A 19629-nucleotide genomic window follows, 5' to 3' on the forward strand; every position below is an offset into this window, starting at 1 on the left:
CCCAAAAACTAAATTGAAAAATGCTAAACAGGGATATGGATGGTTCGTTAACAAAATGTGCTCAAGAGTGAGGATTGTTTTTGCTTTTATAAATAAATGACGATTATTATTTTCCAGAGGTGTTGTTGCTCAACTTAACTTTATAACCTTTTTTGACACTTTTGCTATGGCTTGGGAACCACTGTAAGTAAATAATATTTAAAAAATATTTTAAAGAATATAATACATGCTAAATGCTGTAAAGAAGTTTGATAGAAACAACTGACGAAAAGGTTTGGAGTTAGACAAATGAATTGTATTAAAAGCAGCACCAAAAACCGTATTTGAATAATGTATTTTTACATATTGGTAGCTGGACATTTAACAGACATCGAGCGATTATGATGCCTCTGAACTTAGAGCTCAGATCTGGCAATGATCTCACAACACAATGCAAGACTTTTAATTTCAATAAAGACAGCTAGTGAAATTTTATGATTAGTATCCAGTCAACATTTACTCATGATGCATACATGGGAAGATAATAGGCTGAAACATTGGCAACAAAAAGGATTGTCCATGGGTTAACTGGGTTTATAATGGCTATATATATAATATCAATTGGCTATAAGCTGTCGTCAGTAACCCTTTCAGAACTGGGCCAGAAAGTTTGTGGAAAGGATAAAATGAACTTGCAGCCTACGAGCTCCAGTTTACAGTCACTAATATAACTGAGTGAAATCATTTTTATGCACAGCCTTACAGGACTGTCTGTGTATACCAGTTAAAATATTGTTTAAGATAATAGAGATATATTCTGAAAATATACAAATTGGTTTGATTTGCATGTGGGCCTTGAATCAGATAAGTTCAACAAAATCACCATGGCTGCTGTCAGCTTATCTATCCTCCATTGTCTATTTAAAAGTTCCTCCCACACTTCATAAAGTTCCTCTAGTCAGTAAATGCACAAAAGACGTCACAGACACGACTAACAATCACATTTATTTTCCAGCACAGTAAACAAAGGTTTGGTACTGACTACATTTATTATGTGTTGAGTTATGGTTTATTGGTCTAAATCATGTTGGTACATACATTTGACAGATTGGGTAATATGATAGTTTTTTTTTTAACCAGTATTGAACCTAATGGATCTTAAAATAAAATACAATAATCACAATAAACAGGTTTATTTATTTTAGATTAAATTGGTATTTTCTTCTTTCCATTAATGGCTGCCTCCAAGTGTGGACCCCACACTCTGACATTTAATTTTCCAAAGTGTGATCAAGTATGTGTTGTTGAAAGCACTGTTGGGCATTTGCTTTTGGATGTTATGATCAGTGTTTTTCTGCACACCAAGCTCCTAAAGGTCTCTGTAGATTAGAAAATAACACACAAAGAAGGTGATCATCTTGCTCTGAATGATGATCTACCCTCCTCTGGGCGTTTAGCTTCCAGTTCTGCTGTCTGGCTCTCCTCTGCCTTATTCAAATTTCTGTTTTCTAAAATATTGAAAATAATTTATGTAGGGAAGTAGATGGCCCTCATGTTTACTACAATGGATTTTGAGTTGCAGCAGTTATTCAAAGGGTGACAAGTCTACATTGATGACATCTCTCAAAATTCATTTGCCATAAACTTGAATTTAATAAAAAAAATGTTTTCATCCTTTGTGATAAAATGTTAAAAGATGCAACATTTGTCACCGGAGAAAGAAAATCAAGGCTTACAAATAGAATAACTGTAAAACAAATGTGGCCCACATCAAGGAGCTTCTACTCTGACACTTCCAGATAAAATTCCCCTCACTTCTGTAATAATAATATAATCATAGATGTCCTTTGAAAGCTTCTGAGGTTTGTTAGAAAACATTAGTAAACTAACAGCATCATGAAGACCAAGGAACATAGCAGACATAGTTTGCCACAAGCCATGTAGGGGACACCGCACATATATGTATGGAGGTAATCTATTCTAAAACTAACATTGCACATCACCCTGGACATCCCATCCCCACGGTGAAACACGGTGATGGCAGTATTATCCTGTAGGAATGCTTTTCTTCAACAGGTCAGGGTTAATGGTAAGAAGGATGACGCTAAATGGAGGGCAATCATGTGAGAAAAACATTCTAGAGGCTAGAAAAGACTTTGTCATTGTAACATGAAGTTACAAGTGAGAAAAAGTACTTTTGCAAGCCCCTGTAATAATGCAAGACACAGCAAGACCGAAAATCCAAAGAAACAAAAACGATGCAGAAGAAACTTCATAAGCCAAAAAAGAACTTTTCTAGCTACACGAACAAATGCAACGAACCCCTACAGAGTAAAAGGAAGCACCTATGGAGTCACAAATTATCAACAGAATCAAACGTGAAAAAAACGTGATCAAAGGTGAAGTTACCACAAAACTACTTGAAATAGTTGTTGAAATACAACAGCTGACAAAAAACATTTAAAAAGCAGGAAAGAGCTGCCCATAGATGAGCTGAAAGAGCATAGACTGAAGCAAAAATATAGACTAAGAAGTTGAAGTCACTGCTAAAAAATATAAACAATGGCAGAAAATTCAGAAAAAGAATGAACTAACAACAAATACGCTGAAGAAACACAAAAACAAACAAGAAATTGCCCAAAAAAGGATAAAAGTGTTCTTCAGCTAAGAGAGAAGAGAGGAGAAAGAGAAGCTAAAATAATAATAATCATAATAATAATAATCATCTTTATTGGTCATTGCACATGTACATTACAACAAAATTTGTCCTCTGCGTTTAACCCATCCCTTATAGGGAGCAGTGGGCTGCCATTGTGCGGCACCCAGGGAACATTCTGGGGCTAAGGGTCTTGCTCAGGGACCCAGACTGGCAATCTGTGAGATATGAACCTGGCCCCTTGTGTCCCCTCTGGAACACAAAACCTCCATCAAACCTCCTGTTCTAACCACTAGGCCACCACTCCCCACAATATGCTAACATTAGCATATTGGCTATCACTAGCATGAAGGCTGATATTAATTTACCCCATCTACTATGCAAAAAGCAATGTATAAGCTAAAATTAGCTAAAATGGTAATGCTTACTACAGCCTATATTTAAAAATCTATGAAATTGCCCTTTAAAATTATTCACTCTTGTTCAGGTGTTGGAAGAGTATGGAGGTAAATTTGTCTCAATATTATTCAATCAAACAAAAAACGAATCTCAATCAAAAAAACACTAATCTCAATCAAAAAATATTAAGTTGTGACCAAAACTTTCAGAGTTGTAACAATTATTTTTTTTTTTTTATGGAATATTTTATTTTGGGGAGGAAAAACAAAATTGTTTGAAAAAACGTTTTTTGATTAAAATTACTCATTTTTTCTCGCAAAGAGAAAAAAGTTATTTGCAAAACCTCTGAACTTCTGCTCGAACTGCAGGGCTTGTAGCGTCGCTTCAGTGAGGAGACATCAACTGTATAGAAGAAAACTGCGGTCAAGTGAGCCGACAGTCAGAAATACGCGGTCACGCCAGCCGACACTAGCTCTCTCTTAAAGATTAGCGTCGCGCATACAAGGCGCATTACGGTAATGGAGCAGAAAGGGCGCCGATCCAGGCGACGGTTGAGAAAATAAGAGGAAAACAGAAAAGTAACCTACAGAACATTTATATTAATTACATTTTTACAACTTTCACATTCATGTTTTATGTAAAAGAATAAATATTTTATATTTTACTGTACAGTTTTGGAGAAATACACAACTCAATGTACCTCAAAATGCTCAACCATTATATGCATTTGTTCCACTTTCAGGAATTTATTTCTCCAAAACCATGAGAGGTGACAACACAGTCTTTTCAGATTATATTAGAGGGTTATCTATATTATAACCAGAATTAGTATTTCAGATGGAGTTTTGTACATGGTTCTGATGAAGATTTGTACCAGGTTCTGATGGAGTTTAGATCTGGTTCTGATGAATGTTTCTCCTTGGCTCTGATAGAATTTGGACCTGGTTCTGATGGAGAGTTTTTCCTGGTTCTGGTGGAGGGTTACTAACTGGTTCTGATGAAGAATTCCTCCTGGTTCTGATGGAGTTTGGGTCTGGTTCTGATGAATGTTGGACCTGGTTCTGATAGAAGGGTCCTACTGATTCTGAAGGAGATTTGGACCTGGTTCTGGCGGAGTTTTCTTCCTGGTTCTGACAGGTTTGACCTGGTTCTTATAGACTTTGGAACTGGTTCAGATGGAGGTTTGTACCAGGTTCTGATAGAGATTTATTTCTGGTTCTAATTGACGTTTTTGGATGTGGTTCTGATGGAAGGTTCCCAACTGGTTCTGATGGAGATTTTCTCTTGGTTCTGATGGAGTTTATTGTTCCAGGTTCTGATGTGCTAACAGCCTATATGCAAAAGTCTATGAAATTGCCTTTTAAATTTAATCACTGTTGTCTAGCTGTTGGAACAGCAGTACATGCTGTTAAAGAACTCGACACAAAATGGCCGCCATGTAGTTGCTTCCTGTGAAGATGGTCAAAGGGTTAGGGGGTCGGTTCAGGTTTAGGCCATAGAAACGAATGAAATTGAATGGAAGTCAATGCAAAGTCCTCAAAAAGATATTAATCCATGGATGTGTGTGTGTGTGTCTGAGTAGGAGACAGGAAGAGAAGAAAGGCAGACATCTACAGTAGGAGATACACAAAGCTATAAATAAAACAGTGAGGAATGAATCAGCCAATCAGCAAAGAGCGTCAGTGTAACGTGACACCTGCAGCACCTCACTATCGTCTCCCCCTGGCCTGGGCTTTTAACATGGAGGCGCATGCTCCCGAACTACCGCCCATAACTCGGAAACCGTAAGGGAAAGGACAGGGGAACGAGAATATTAACACTTTTTTATTGAAAATATAATAATAAAGGCACAACACTAGGTGAAAAGAAAGGGAAAAATTGAGAAAAAGATAAAAATGCCTGAACATGCTCTTGAACAACGTCTAATAACTCGGAAACTTTAAGGGCTATCGATTTGATTCATGCACCGTATGAATCAGCAGGCCTTGCTGAACAATCATGGAGCTTCTCAAGTTTCTACAAAAATCTGTCTGGGAGGTGTGACCCTGTGAAAAAGTGGATCATTTTGACAATTTTTAACCCGAGTGAAGGTGAATTTTTCACTCTCAAACAAACCTGCTTCACGAGAAAATGATAAAAGGTATCCCAATATTTTCTTGGACCGTAGGTACCAGCAGTGATCGGTGAACAATCCTGGAGATTTTCGTGTGTCTACATAAATCCATGTAGGAGATATGACAGTGTAGAAAAGTGGATAATTTGGAATTTTTTCAATGTCAAGCAGTTTTGAGAAGGACAGATTTGGTACTCCTAAACAAACCTTTTTTATGACAAAGCAATAAAAGGTATCAAAAAAAAAAAAAATTCCTTCACTGTGAGCGTCAGCAAGGTCTGAAGATAAATCTGCACAAGGCTCATGTCTCTAACTTGAACGGTTTACGAGAGGCAGCGATTCGAAAACATGTGACTTTAATGATTTTTTTGCTCAGATATTTAGGTTTCCTATTCAGGGTGTGTTGACTTTGCGTTGCTTTGGAGCGTGTTGACTGAAAACTGTTAATACTGTTAGTTTGCAGATATAGTTAAATGGCAAAAACAGTGAAGTTTTAGTGGAATTTGTGTCGTTTTCCATTCATTTCAATGGGAACAAAAAAAAAAAAAAAAAAAAAAACCCATAAAAAGCTGAATATTTTAAAAAGTATAAAAGGTATAAATACCAAAAGTCATAGCCGGAATGTCCTGAAAGGGCTGAATATTGTGAAAGTTGAACGGTTAAAATACCACAAAGTATGCAGAAGGAGAAGCGAATCAAAAAGTGTAAGGAAGCAACCAGAAGAAGAAGAAAACGGAATAATAAAGAATAAAGAGAAAAAGGATCTTAATAGTGTGAATGCCTACAGCATTAACACAACTCAGTCTGTAGTGGAAAAAAAAAAACTAAACACAGTGTTTGCATGTTTTCATCTTACTTTTAGAGACCACACATTAACTTCTTGCTTGTGTTGTTCGTTGTTTTTAATCCTGCCTGGCAACCCCAATGAGCGCTTATTTCACCTCGACAAACATATTTTAAGATCAAATGGTATCAGTCCCCTGAGCACAGAGTAACGTCACTGCGGAGGACGGTGTGGTGACGTCGGCAGTGGGAGGGAAGCGGATGCATCATCCAGATGTGGGGCTTTTTTTTTTTGGGAGGGGTGGGCATCGTGCAATTAGGGCTCTGTGGATTGTTAGGCTTGGATCAATAACACACTGCAGGAGAATTTAATACACGCTTCTGCGAGTATGTTGGAATTTCACTCTCTTCCAGTGGGGAAAAGCATGAACTGATGTTCTAGAAACACAAAAGGCAACTTTAGGAAGAAATGCTAATAAAGAGTGCGTGGAATAGCTGTGGAGTGGACGCGCAGGAGTGGGGGTGTAGCCTGTGAGCCTGTGGTAATAGGCTGTGAGGGAGAGAGAGAGGTAGTGGGGGGAGACGTGGACAGTGATGCTGCGCGCTGTCTTCTCGCTAAATGAGGATTGTGTTTTCCCAGTTTGAGCAGCAGCAGAGCTTCTCCACCCTTCCAACGAGGATCTGTAATTTACACGGCAACAGCAGGGCGTCCGTGGGATCTTCTCCATCATCGGCAGCATCTGCGCTGGATCCAGCACCGTGCTGCCGCTTGTTCTGCTGCTGCTCCATCACCAAGCGACGAGAGGAGGAGAACATCTGACCACTGGGCCATGTGCACTACGACATGTATGCGTGAATTCATGCGATGACACAGGAAGGGGGAATGGAGCTGCTGTCAACACATTCCTGCAGACACACCGACGGTAATACGTTGCAGACTGTCGTGTAGAGATAGTGGGGGAACAAAAACCTTCATACGCAGAAGCCCGTCCAGCATATTGGCTTTTTATTCCAGAAGAGATCAGTGGTCAGGTGTCGCCTTTCATTTCAACCACAACAATGGGGTAAGTGTGGATAATATAACCTTACAAGTTGATTTCCTTTACCTTTCTTTGAATGCACATTCAAACACACTGACCTTTACAGGCATTAATGGATTGGACCTTTATGTGCTTCAAAATGTAATTTCAACATTTTCTGGAGAGCTTTTAGTGGTTGTATGTATGAAATGGGATCAGAAGTGTGGCATCACCGTCAGGCCTTGGTGTGCTGCCAAAAAGCTCTAAATCCAAAACTAAGAACTTCATTTAATTTTTAGATATCCTGAAAAGGAAACTGGGTCCACGATGATAGTGTAAAATATAAATAAAACAAAACAATAATAATAATGTTGGGGCAGTAGTTTTGTGGTCACTTGGCTGACTCTGGACCAGTCCTTAGTTGGAGTTTCTCATAAAAATGAAGCGATGATATGTTTTTTTTCTAACTCCATAAATATAATTTCTAGTGGTGTATTTTTTTTCCTCCAAATCCATGTTCTCAGAAAAACAAAAAACATAGCGCAGTAATATTTCATAGAACACATTGTTAAAAAAAACACAAATATGAAAATGAATAAAGCTAATTCTGCTTTCGTGTATATTTGGGTCAGTGACATCACAAGAGGTGATGCAGCAGTTCTGTAGGAAACACCGTTGGGACTTGAAACACATCGTAATGGAAATTATCCACCAGACCATGTTGTCATTATCACAACGTAGTTCACAATGATCCCTGAAGATCTCTGATAATGAAATCTGTCCATTCCAGTCTGGCCTTGTCCTCTTCAAACCAAGTGTTTCACAATTGGAAGATGTACGAACATACAACTCCAACGTTTTCCTGCACCAAAACAGAATACAAGTAACTGGCTTTAAAGGAGGAAGCTTATTAAAACATCAAAAAAAGAGATTAAAAAATATAATACAAATTGTCTTACTCAAAAGGACTCTGATGCGTTGCATTATGTCTCATGTGATGTCATCAGAGACATGTTCTGGTAATGGTTTATATTTGGGAGGGTCAATTTTATCTTGATTAAATAGCAAGATACAGCAGAATAGCAAAAGAAACAGAAAACTTGACCATGACATGTTGCCCTGTGGGCGACATGCTATATCTAAAGTGGGTTTGAGTGATCTTTCAAAAAGGTCTGGCTAGCAGCTTTAAACAAACGTAACAAAAATGATGCACAATTATTTTTTAACACAGTTATGTAACTGAAGATACATCTATGTACCAGCATCACTTGCTCTGTTATATTCTCCTTCAGAGATGGTTCAGAGATGCTGAACATTTTGTTCTTCATTCTGCTAGTCTGTGTTCAGAAGAGCATAATGTCAGCAGCAGAGGAATGTCAGCTGAAGCTCCAGAGCCGCACTCAGCGCTGACAGAAAGCCACTTTCTGTCTCTATGGCAGTACAGGCGGCTGCTGCACACCCCCAACCGAAGGCACCCATAAGTGAATCAGTCTTAAGCCTCACACACGATGCAGAGAGGGCTGCTCATGTGCATGTCCCCCCAAGCCTGAGCTCAGCGATCCGTTTCCTCCACTCAGCCTGTCGTTCATTAACAGCTGTCTCTTGCACTTTATTGTGATTAATTACACAGCGGGAGGTTAATAATAATGTGGCATGGGCAGGGTACGATTTCTAGAAGGCAGCCAAAACTCCTGCATTGACTATTTACAATATACTGGAGAACCCCACCACCACCACCACCCCCAGTCGCCCACTCTGTCCTCCTACGGTGTGGGCAGCACATCGTTCAACCATGTCCCACTCAGCTCCAGCTCTCCACTGGGCCCTGCCATGCTGGTGACTAACTTGCTGTTATGCAACAGACTCAATGACTCAATTGATCCACAGTGGAATTTATTAACTGCGATCCAAAGCCCTACACTACTGCCAGTGTGTGTGTTTAGGTCTACGGTGACTTGCAAAAGCATTAATACCTCTTCAGCTTTTCCACATTTTACATGTCATACCGAACTTCAAACTTCCTGTCCCTGGTCTATCACACAAAACCCTGATAAAATACATTGAAAGGTGTGTTTGTAACAAGACAAAATGTGGAAAAGTTTGGTTGAAAACTTTAGCACAGCACTGAATATATGCACAGGAGGAGATTAGATTAACTCACATATAGCTGCAGCTCAGTTGCCTGGCAGCCTGACTGGTAATAATGGCAGATAGAGTCATATTTCACTTCCAGATTTGTGGCTCAAAACAAAGCCTGTTGGAGCTCTGATAATGGCAAAGAGGAAAACTGTGGTGGTGGACACATAGAGGTGATCCCTATCAACACTTACTTTTGCAAATGCAATCAGAGCGGAGATAAGTAATCTAACCATTCCCCCAGTTTACCTTAAATAAGATCTGCTTAAATAACACAATAGAAATCGGTGGAAATAAGGGCAACTTCTAGTGGTGCAAGAAGGAAGTTGGAAAGCAAAATCTGAGTTCCATTTTAAAATTGGTTGGGAAAGATGGGCCTCTGCCCACAAAAAGAGGACACACTGAGGTAGAAATAAACCACAGCATTCTGAGGTATTACACAAGGCATATGTGTGCAATCTGTTTGTGCTTCATGCTGTGAGTCGCATCTGCGGATCAAACCCTCGAAGCACAATATGTACCACAGCCAGCACCTGTTGTCATCCCTGGAGCTGCACATGTGTGTGTTTGAAACTGTGGGTGCTTTTTTGTGTAATCAAAGCATGATCACTCTGGGTTCAAACCTTGGTGTCATCTCCAAGGGTTTATTGTGGAGTCCACATGTCTGCTTCTCTTCATGAGCGCTTGATTCCAAGGATGAAACTTTGAGCGTGCATAGCTGTCTCGGGGATGGACCTGTCCCTGCATAAACCGTTTGGAAGTAAAGTAAAACTCTAGCCACATTGAGGTGTAAGACAAGGACCCATCTAAACAGTACATTGAAAAAAGTATCTACAGTAAATGTAAAAAAGAGAAAGCACACTCCAGAGTTTGCCAACTCCTAAGGCTCGTCATGCCACCTCTTTTTCTTTTGCAATGGCACATACAGCCACAGCTGTAAAGGCAGTGATGGAAATAACAATGCACTTTCTGACGTCACAAGCAAAAATATCGCTTTCCTTTTTCAAACACCCAGGCAGCAGATTGTTGAATTGGCCTTAAGACAAAAACTTTCTCCAAAGTTTCTTGTGATCACTTGTTTTCAGTTTACAAAGAGTTTGGATTTGTCGGAGGAAAAAGCCCAACGGAAACCATTTTTCTTTAAATATTTCCTGTGGAACCAAAAATAAGTGTCATGATTTAATGGTGTTGGTTTTGGTTTTTATTTGTGTTCATGTTTATTAGGTTATTTTTGCCATATCAGTTCATTTATCTGTGCTCAGACTTGTTGGGTGTTTTTTTATGTTCGTATATTTCTTTGCATTTAGCTTTCCATTTTATTCTTGTGTTCTTTATATTTTGAGTTATTTCTCTGTTAGAGTATTCCCAGTATCTCTGTTCAGCTCCAGTCAACTCTCTTTACCAAGATAATCAGCTTCATTCGGTCCGCCTCTTTCGTGCCAGTCTGTCTTGTTTTCACCTGTGCCATCCACTATATATACTCTTCTGTTCGGTTTACCCCTCGCTGGAGAATACTGTTTGGTCATGCCATGCCTGCTCGTGTTTATGCCTGTTTCTGATCCTCGCAGGCCAGATGTAAGTTTTTCATTTTTATTAAATGTTTCATCTTACCGTTCTGCTGCTGCCTGCCTGTCTGCCCTTTGAGAACCACATTCTTGACAGATAAAACAAAATTTTTTCATCTTGTCTCATTGTTAACCACAGAGGCCACCATCTAATATTTTATCAAAGTCAAAAATGAAAGGTTTGTGAAAAACAAACACCATTAAAACTTCCCCGAGACAAATACAAATTATGTAAACCTTATATGTATGTAAACTTTAGTGGGTTGTATGTTCTTATTACCATTTTATGCATGCAGGCTGTAACCAAGAATATGACTGTTTCGGGTGCTGTCATTTCACTCTTGCGTCATTTTGTACTTGTGGTCTTTTTTTCCAAATTTTCTGGGTTTGAGAAGGAACTGTTCCTTGCAGGATAGTTGGTACCAAGCATCTGTCAATCCAAGTAAAAACAATTTATCAGTCCTAAAGGAAAATTAGATAACAAGTGATGAGTTAAAGAAGTATCCTGTAGTCTACCTATAGAACCTGGTAAGCAATGTTTTTATGTGACTCATATCCACGAGCAGGAGGTCCGGTTTGATAAAGGGTCACAATCTCTTTCAGCAGATGCTACCAGTCAAAGGTTTGGATGTGCTTTCTCATTCAGGAGGAAGTGAATAGTGCATTATATAAGACTTAAATGGTCCAAACAGGGATCAGAACCCCAGTCAATGTAAATGACAACAAAACCTTCAGAAGATATATATACAATTAAATTAAATTTGTGACATTTGAGTATTTCTATGATCATATATGTACATAATTTACCACAATCCTTAACTTCCAAGAAAAATATGTGACATGAGTGTAATTTGGCAATGCTTTGGTTCAAAATTGGGGTACAAGTCAGAGACTAGTGGTAATTATTTAATATAATTAGCTTAATAATTACATGTAATTTGGTTTTACAAATGTTTATAGACCAAAACAAGTTGTTTAATTAAAGCCCATGGCAAAAAAATCTATGCCGTTAAGAAATATCAACATTATCAAGACTTACTGATGTATGCATGTTGGTTTGTGTGTTTACAACCATCAACTGATGATCATCATTATGATCAGTACACAGAAGACACGTGCGAGTCTTATGTACCTTCCACATTTGTTGCCATTTGTAGGCTCCTCTGTTAAAGATGTGAAAGGATCTTTAGGATAAATTCATCTTTTATTACAGTAATATAATCTCACACTGGAGCATTTAAAAATAAAAAAAACAGCATTTACATTTACTCAGCGAGTAAATAAAAGCCCACATTAAAAAATAATTATTTTTGACAAAATCATATGTTTTACAATTATTGAAACTTCTAACAATTCCTAAATATAGCTGCAGCATTTTTGTAATTGATATGTTCTGTAAGTTTATTGGGTTGTCTTGAAACAAGAGAACATGGGACTCAAGCAACGAAGATGTGTGTTAATCTTCATAAGGAAATAACACACCTATCCTAACGATCACAACAAAAACTAAAACATAAAAAAAAGCTGGAGGTGCAACAGATAAGCCCAGACATGGACTAAAGTTTCTCTTATCCTCACACACAGTGCTGCTGTTGTGAAGGTGAAATCATTCTTCAACAGACAGACAGGTTTAATTTATGGCTTCTTACACAGCTTTACCAGAGGAGCCAATCATTATGGACGATATTATACATCCCTCCTAAAAACGTTCTTTAATCCCTTGCATTGCATTTCCTCAAAGTTCCCATAGTTTCTTTCACTACCCAGAGATGCACTTTAAAGCTTCCCACTATCTTCATCCTCTTCTTCTCCCAGGAGACGGGTGGATTCTTCATCACTCCAGCTTCTTCTCCTACATTCATCACCTCCTCCACATTTTCCTCATCTCTCTCCCTCTCTTTCTCTCTCTCTTCTTTTCTCACATCATCTGTCTGTCTTTCCTTCCTTTATCACCCCCTGGCCTCCTCTCAGCTGCCCTCGTATTGTGCGGTGCAGTCACCAAACACCTCCTATTCCTCCTCCTCCTCTCTTTTTTTCTCACTCATGCTTTCTTCTAGTCTGTTAAAGGAGAAAGAGGTGCACTTTCTGTGACCGACCACTTTCTCTTCTTTCATGCATTGATGAACTTGAACTTGTTCTAATACAACTAAAAACATACAAGAAGGTCAACACATGCTGGACTGACCCCCATGGAATCCTGTAGCTGAATTATGTGAGGCCCTCTGCATCTTTGATTTTTATCTGACACTTTTTGAGAAAATAAAAGAAAGCTGCAGTATTCAGTCCATCAGTCCATCATTTGTTTCCGTCTCTTTTCAAAGTTGTGTTGTGGGAGTAATTATTGCTTCTTTGACAGCTGGTGGGTGGTGTTTTTGAAACAAAACTCTTCGGCACAGGCGTGAAAATGCAGAACAACACAAGAACCGCAAAATTTGCCTCAGCTCTGGTAAAATTATGCAATCAAATAAAAAAGTAAAGCAAGAAGAAAAAAACGCTGGCAGTTGTCAAGCGGCTATAGCAGGGATCATACGAACAGGGTGTGCTTTAGTGTGATGTGTGATGGGGAGAGAGAGCTGAAATGACTCACAGTACTGCCACTTACACTGCTGTCGATGATTATGATAATTCGTGCGCAGCACTCCACAAGCAGCTTTGTGGAGCAGCATTAATCATCCCAGATTCAGTCTCTGACTCGTTATACTCTCCCATTCCCAATCATCCTCTTTGTCTCGCTGTCCAACACACCTCTACGTCTCCCTGTCTTTATCCCCCAGTCCTTCCCGTCCCCTGTTCTCTCCCCGTCTTGGCTAATCATACACAGGAGGGGTGCTGCTGTTGAATTTTAATATTCATTTATACAGCCAGCTTTTGATGCCCCCCCTCCCCATCACCCCTACAGTGCAGTGTAAGCACTTCTCTATCTTGTGTTCTGCCAGCGCTGCCAGCCTAGAATATCTCCCTCGGCACCCTGCGCTCTGAGTGTGTTGTGACTGTAGATATTACCCAAGAAAGCCCCAACAATGCAGCAATACAGGAGGACGCTGGAAGAGCAATGTGAGAGGAGGGGGGTGGATGAAAGCAGGGTCAGGAGACAACTTGTCTTATTAAAGTGCAGAAATAGCCATAAGAGGTCAGTTAGGAATTAATGCATCCAAACAATAAATAACAAATCTGCTTAAACAAACACTCAACAAAGATCTTTAATTCCACTGCATGCATGTCATACAATGTCTGTGGTATTTATACCAACCTTTTCCACATTTTGTCACATTATGACCAGAAACAGTAAAGTGTTTCTTTGGAATCTCAGATAACAGACCAACATAAAGTAGTGTATATTAATGAAATGGAGGGAAAATGATACACGGTTATCAAAATCTGAAAAGTGTGGTGTGCATTTTTGCTTTATCGACACCACAGTGCACTGTGAGGTGTTCAGAGCTTTGGAATTTGTCTTTTAAGTCTTCAAACCTTTTAAACTTCTTAACAACTTTCTTCCTGACATGTCTGCTGTTAACGTTGGTCTTCATGTTGTTTGTTCTTTAATGTTCTCTAACAAAACTCTGAGGCCTTCACAGAACAGCTGGATTTACTGTATACTGAGAATATATTACAGACAGGGGTACTTTTTCTATTAATCAAGTGACTTCTGGACGTGATTGGTTGTACTAAATGTTATTTTGAGGTATCAAGATAAAAGCCGGGCCCACTTCAGTTCTTTCCTTCCATGTTCACTTTGTGTTGGTCTGTCACCTATAATCTTAATAAATTACATTTCAGTTTGTGTTTGTAAACTTTGGAAAAGTTCAAGGGGCATGAAGACTTGCAGGGCACTGTAATTGCATGTTGTTAATGGGTTCATGTAGAAACCGCGGCTCTGTGGGGTGTGTCTACTGTAGTTAACATTGGCCTACTATCTATATTTAGCCTAACACCCTCTATGTTCCCCAGAGTGAACCTCACTTAGAGCTGCAGGCATTCCCATATCTGAGCACAGAGGCGGTGCTGCCTAACACAGAGAGACCTGGACAGACAGGGAGGGTCTTTTCTGCATTGACAGTTCAGGTTGTTTTTAAGCCAAAGGCATGAGAACAAGTGTGAGCCCAAGGTGTGATTTAAAGGTTATTTTAGTTTAAGTTAGGAACCAAGCAATGAAAGCAGGGACCACTTTCTGAGGTGTAACAATGCAGGACGGCGAGTTGGTGATCAGGCTCCCGGGGCGATCCCACTCCCCCCTGGGCAGCAGAGATTCTGGGGCCGGTGGTGGATTTGGCGAGACGCTGGTGCTGAGGCACAAAGAGGTTCACCACTTCTTCTTTGTTCCCTTCAGGGAGCAGCCCATTTACAGCACGAGGGCCCACGTCTTCCAGATCGACCCCAACACCAAGAAGAACTGGCTGCCTGCGAGCAAGCACGCCGTCACCGTCTCCTACTTCTACGACAGCACACGCAACGTCTACCGGATCATCAGCCTGGACGGAACCAAGGTGGGCCAACGACTCATAACATTACCAGATACTGTTACTGTAAAAATATGTAGTCATAGATACGTTGATGTCCAGTGTAAACATCTCACCACCTCCATTTTAGTGACACTGTTAATAAGCTCTGCAATAAACACTAATGATGAGACGCATCATAAAAGAGCTCAGATTTGAAGGACGTTCCAGTACTGCTTGTCTGCACTCAGAATCAACTCTTACACTTGAATAGATCCTGATTAGAGACTCTGGGATCTAGGAACTCAGTAATGCTGGGTAGAGTGTGATCGCGGTAACTGGGTTATATTGGAGGTAGATGACGAAAAAGGTAAATAAACTGGCGTGCAGCCAGGTGGACAACATGGCTTAAAAATGTGATTGTGGCCCTGTTGGGCCGCCTCATATCAGTGATCAAAAAGCACAATGTTGTAGAAAGCATGACAACCTTTTAGAAAGGTCAACATTTTGGAAGAAAACACAATTTTTATGATATCTGGTGGGTAACTGAAACAGATTTTTAGGATTTGTGTTAACACTTGCATTTTCTCAATTTGTTTCTGAAACATTCTAAACTGCATCCTTTGTTTTTCTAATGTTGTAGTAAATTCTGTTGTGTTGTTCCTCCATCTCTGCTTCTGCTGATTTTGTTGCCTCTGATTTTTTAGCTATGTTTTGAAACTAAAGTGTAACCGTTATCTCATATCGCCGAGAATATTGGATCTCCAAGTTATGTGAAAAACACCTTTGCTTGCTGCTATCCGTTTCAAACTCATTTGTTGACGCCAACAGGAATGCCAACTATTACATATTAAGATCTAGAGGTAAACCACATTTCTGAATAAACCTGAAGGGAAAAGCTGTGAATATGCTGTACATTTCAGTTTTTGGTCGAACTTCAGTTTAATGCATCTTCTTTCATTTGTTTTGTTTTTCCCATTAAAAATCCTAAAGAAGTTTGGCTCTCCACGAGAAATGCTTGATCAATGTACAAATAAAGGACTGTGGAAAAGTGGGCAGATAGCGAAGGTATAGGGAATATTTGCCACCAAAAAATGCCTGTAGGATTAAAATAACCGAATCATAATGATTTTCGCTGATAATTGATAAGCTCGATCATTATTTCTGGTTGTGGTATCTATCAACATGTTTACTATGTTCATACTTTCTGTAATGGTCTTTCAAATCAATAAATTCCCCAGTCACACCTTACCATGTCATATTTACACGTGTGTAACTTAAAACCGGACACATGACAATGGACCTATGCCACTATCGGACATACAAAGCATTTTGTTTTTACAGATTAATCATCTGATGTTAACATCTTCACTTTGGCTTGTTTTTTGGCTCTGTTAAACACTGGGCAGTTAAAGGCCTCAAGATGTTGATACTTTAGTTAATTAAATTAATCAACTCATAAAATGACAGTGTCAAGTTAGGTGTGGGTTTTGCTACACCAAAGCGCACACGAGTTTGGGAGCCGCATGGTGAGTTGAATATTTAATGATGAAAAAAATGGTAACTTACAGGCGAGGGAATCAAACAAGGAGCAGGTATTAGCTGGGTAGCAAACAGGAAGAACCAGAGGAGAACAATGACAACCAGAGAGTATAAAGGCTCAGGAAGGGTGGAGAATGGACCAATGAACTCAGGGAGCTAATCAGAGGGGAATCAGGAGCAACTGGTGGAAGAGAGAGACTGAAGGCAACTGAAGGACGGAGGTTAATAAACACTAATGAGCAGGAAGTCCAGGGAGTTAACAGAAACATCTAAGTGAACAGAAATAAACAATGAGTCTACCTAAAGCTATTCTGAAAAACTTTATTTAGCTACACGCATCCATTTGAAGCAGATGATTGGTTTTTCTTTAAAAATTAGTGCTGCTTAAAAACTATTAAATTGTTATCCAAATATATGAATGATGGTCTTCTAACATGTCTGTAATTTAAGATTTAACCCTTTACAGCCTCATACAAAAGTCATTGCCAGAACATTTATTTTTTCATAATTGTCTTTGTTTATACTTTTAAAAGATTTTAGTTTGATGCTTTTAACAAAACAATCAAATTTTTTTATACATTATTCTGTCTTTTACCTGTTCTATAAAAACGAAATAAATTTTTGAATCAGCTTATTGGATGTTTTTTTTTTTAAATTAAGATTTATTTTTGGGACCTATTTATTGGCCACAAAGAAAAGCATTCCCTGGTTTTCTCAATTGTCTTTTGTATCATATTTGATACATTATGCCTTCACAGTCATGCATTTATCATATCCAATAATTTGCAGTTTTTTCCTTCCATTTTGCATTTTTATAAGGAATTTGTAAAAGCTTTTTAGCAACACAATTCTTATGTACACCAGGTTTTAGAAGAAATTACTAATGTTGTTAAAGAGCTAGATGTCTCAGAAATACACGTCTCAAAAACTGTATTTTCACCTGCTACCTGGAGTTGTACAGCAAATTATTGTGGCTAGACAAGAACAATGAACTCCGTTATCTATTTCTGATCTCTTTATTGTACCACTTTAATAAAGAGACACTTGGGCTGCAGTATGTTAACCATGTTAAATGTGATGGGGGTTTTCCTTGCAGGCAATAATCAACAGCACCATCAGCCCAAACATGACGTTCACAAAGACGTCACAGAAGTTTGGTCAGTGGGCGGACAGTCGAGCGAACACTGTCTACGGACTGGGCTTCTCCACCGAACATCATCTGTCCAAGGTACCAGTGCTAAAAACACACCCTTACACGGCCATAATGCTTTTAAACTTAGTCGCAGAGTGGTTTGATTATCTTTACACTCTTGTTTCACCTCTTGTTTCAGTCCACCTTCCTTTCTCAAAGTGCCTTCACTGATTTGTGCAACTCCCTGAATGGGCAGTTTTCTGCATCCGAGTTTATAAAAGAATTATGCATCACCATCACACAGCAGCACGCCTGAGCTCATTAAAGGCATTTCCTGTTAGCTATATTATATACTGGGTATGAATAACATGACTGTTATCAGCTCAAGGGTTCACTTCTACTCCAGTAACTGCTGGCAGTGTCCTAAACTCACTGTAAAGAGTTGCATGCACCATGAACATAAAGTCCCTGCGGTGAAACATGGTGGTGGAAGCATCGTTTTGTAGGAGTGCTTTTCTTATGAGTAATGATCCGGAGAGTTGCTTTTTTGACAGAGATAAGGGCCTTTGACTTCTTCAGTTTGAACGGGCGCTCATTGTGAAGGAAATTTTTTTTGTGGTAAAAAGCTGCAAAATCTCTTCTTCATCTGGAAAAAGTGAGACAAAACAAATCTGGAGATTGCACCAAGATTTTCCCAATTTTCGATTGGTTTTATTGCATAGATAATATTAAAGGAGGCTCTGTTTAAAGTTTTTAGGTAGCTAATGTCTTACTGAAGGTAAATTACTCTCTTGATGTCTGCATTTAGGACAAATCCAGATTAGTTGCTCCTAGAAGCTAAGGCAGTTATCTTCTAGAAGAAACTCCCATTTAAAAAAAGGCGTTGAGATTTATGTAGGGCTGAAACAATTAATCTGATTAAACTAACTTAATAATCGTATAATCATTAAAGGGAGTGTACAGACTCTAAGACATGCTATTTGCTGAAAGAACAACCCACTCAGAGCAATAATTAAGCCAAATCTGTACAAAAAAGAAAAGAAAAACCTTCTTTGTCTGTAAATATGGTGTATCCAGAGCTCCTCAAGTGGCATAGTTTTAGCTTCACCATTATTTAAATTATGTAAAAAAAATCAACTTTTAACCACCTTTTGCTGTCCAATTATTGATTGATTAATCAAAAAAATTGTCAACAGATTAATCAATTGACCAAATAATCATTAGTTACAACCCTAGACTTAAGCATTAGCTATTTTATGCTACGTTTGGATTAGCTCATTATTTACATAAAAGCGAATAATTATTTACAAAGGAAATGAAGTTTGGAGGCAGTGCGCTAGCAATGATCTTCCAGAGTGAAACACATACTGAACGTATATATGTAAGAATTTCCTGTCAGAGTAACAATCTAACAGAAAAGGAAAGTCTTGTAAATATCGTTGCTCCTTTCAGTGAAACTCGTATAATAATTAGTTTCTTAATTGATTTATTTCAACATCAGAGAGTAACTCTGACTGGAAACACTTTACTTGTTCAGTTTGTGGCATATGTTTCACTGAGGAAGAATATTGGTGGCGTTCTCATGAACCAATGCAATTCTTTTGATATTGAAGTTATTTTAAGATAGTGGAAGTCCACTGTGGTCTTTAGCTACAACCTCCAGCACTAAATAATCTGGATTTATACTAAACAAAGACATCAAGAGAGTTATCTACTGCATCATTTTAACTTATAGTCTTTTATGAGAAGTGAACCACTTCAAATAAATGTTGAACTATTCCTTTAAGGAATGCTTCTGTGATTTTCTTCATTTGTATTATTTTAGTAAGGGGCTCAGAAAGAATTAAAGTTGCTTTAAATTGCAGT

General features: G+C 38.8%; 1 protein-coding gene across 3 annotated transcripts in view; it reads left to right on the forward strand.

Moving 5' to 3' along the window:
- The first annotated feature begins 6261 nt into the window (after window positions 1-6261).
- The window catches only part of homer1b (homer scaffold protein 1b), a 30530-nt gene continuing 17162 nt past the window's right edge, over window positions 6262-19629 (forward strand). For 2 of the 3 annotated variants that reach the window (XM_047380175.1, XM_047380177.1), the window contains exons 1-2: window positions 14657-15137; window positions 17728-17859. In XM_047380175.1, the coding sequence (XP_047236131.1) occupies window positions 14835-15137; window positions 17728-17859 (435 nt within the window). In that variant the 5' untranslated portion in view covers window positions 14657-14834. Of the gene's footprint in view, window positions 6995-14656; window positions 15138-17727; window positions 17860-19629 lie in introns of those variants that run through there. The other variant, XM_047380176.1, reaches the window with a different exon arrangement.

This window comes from Girardinichthys multiradiatus, chromosome 12 (genome assembly GCF_021462225.1).
Source record: "Girardinichthys multiradiatus isolate DD_20200921_A chromosome 12, DD_fGirMul_XY1, whole genome shotgun sequence".
Classification (NCBI taxonomy): domain Eukaryota; kingdom Metazoa; phylum Chordata; class Actinopteri; order Cyprinodontiformes; family Goodeidae; genus Girardinichthys; species Girardinichthys multiradiatus.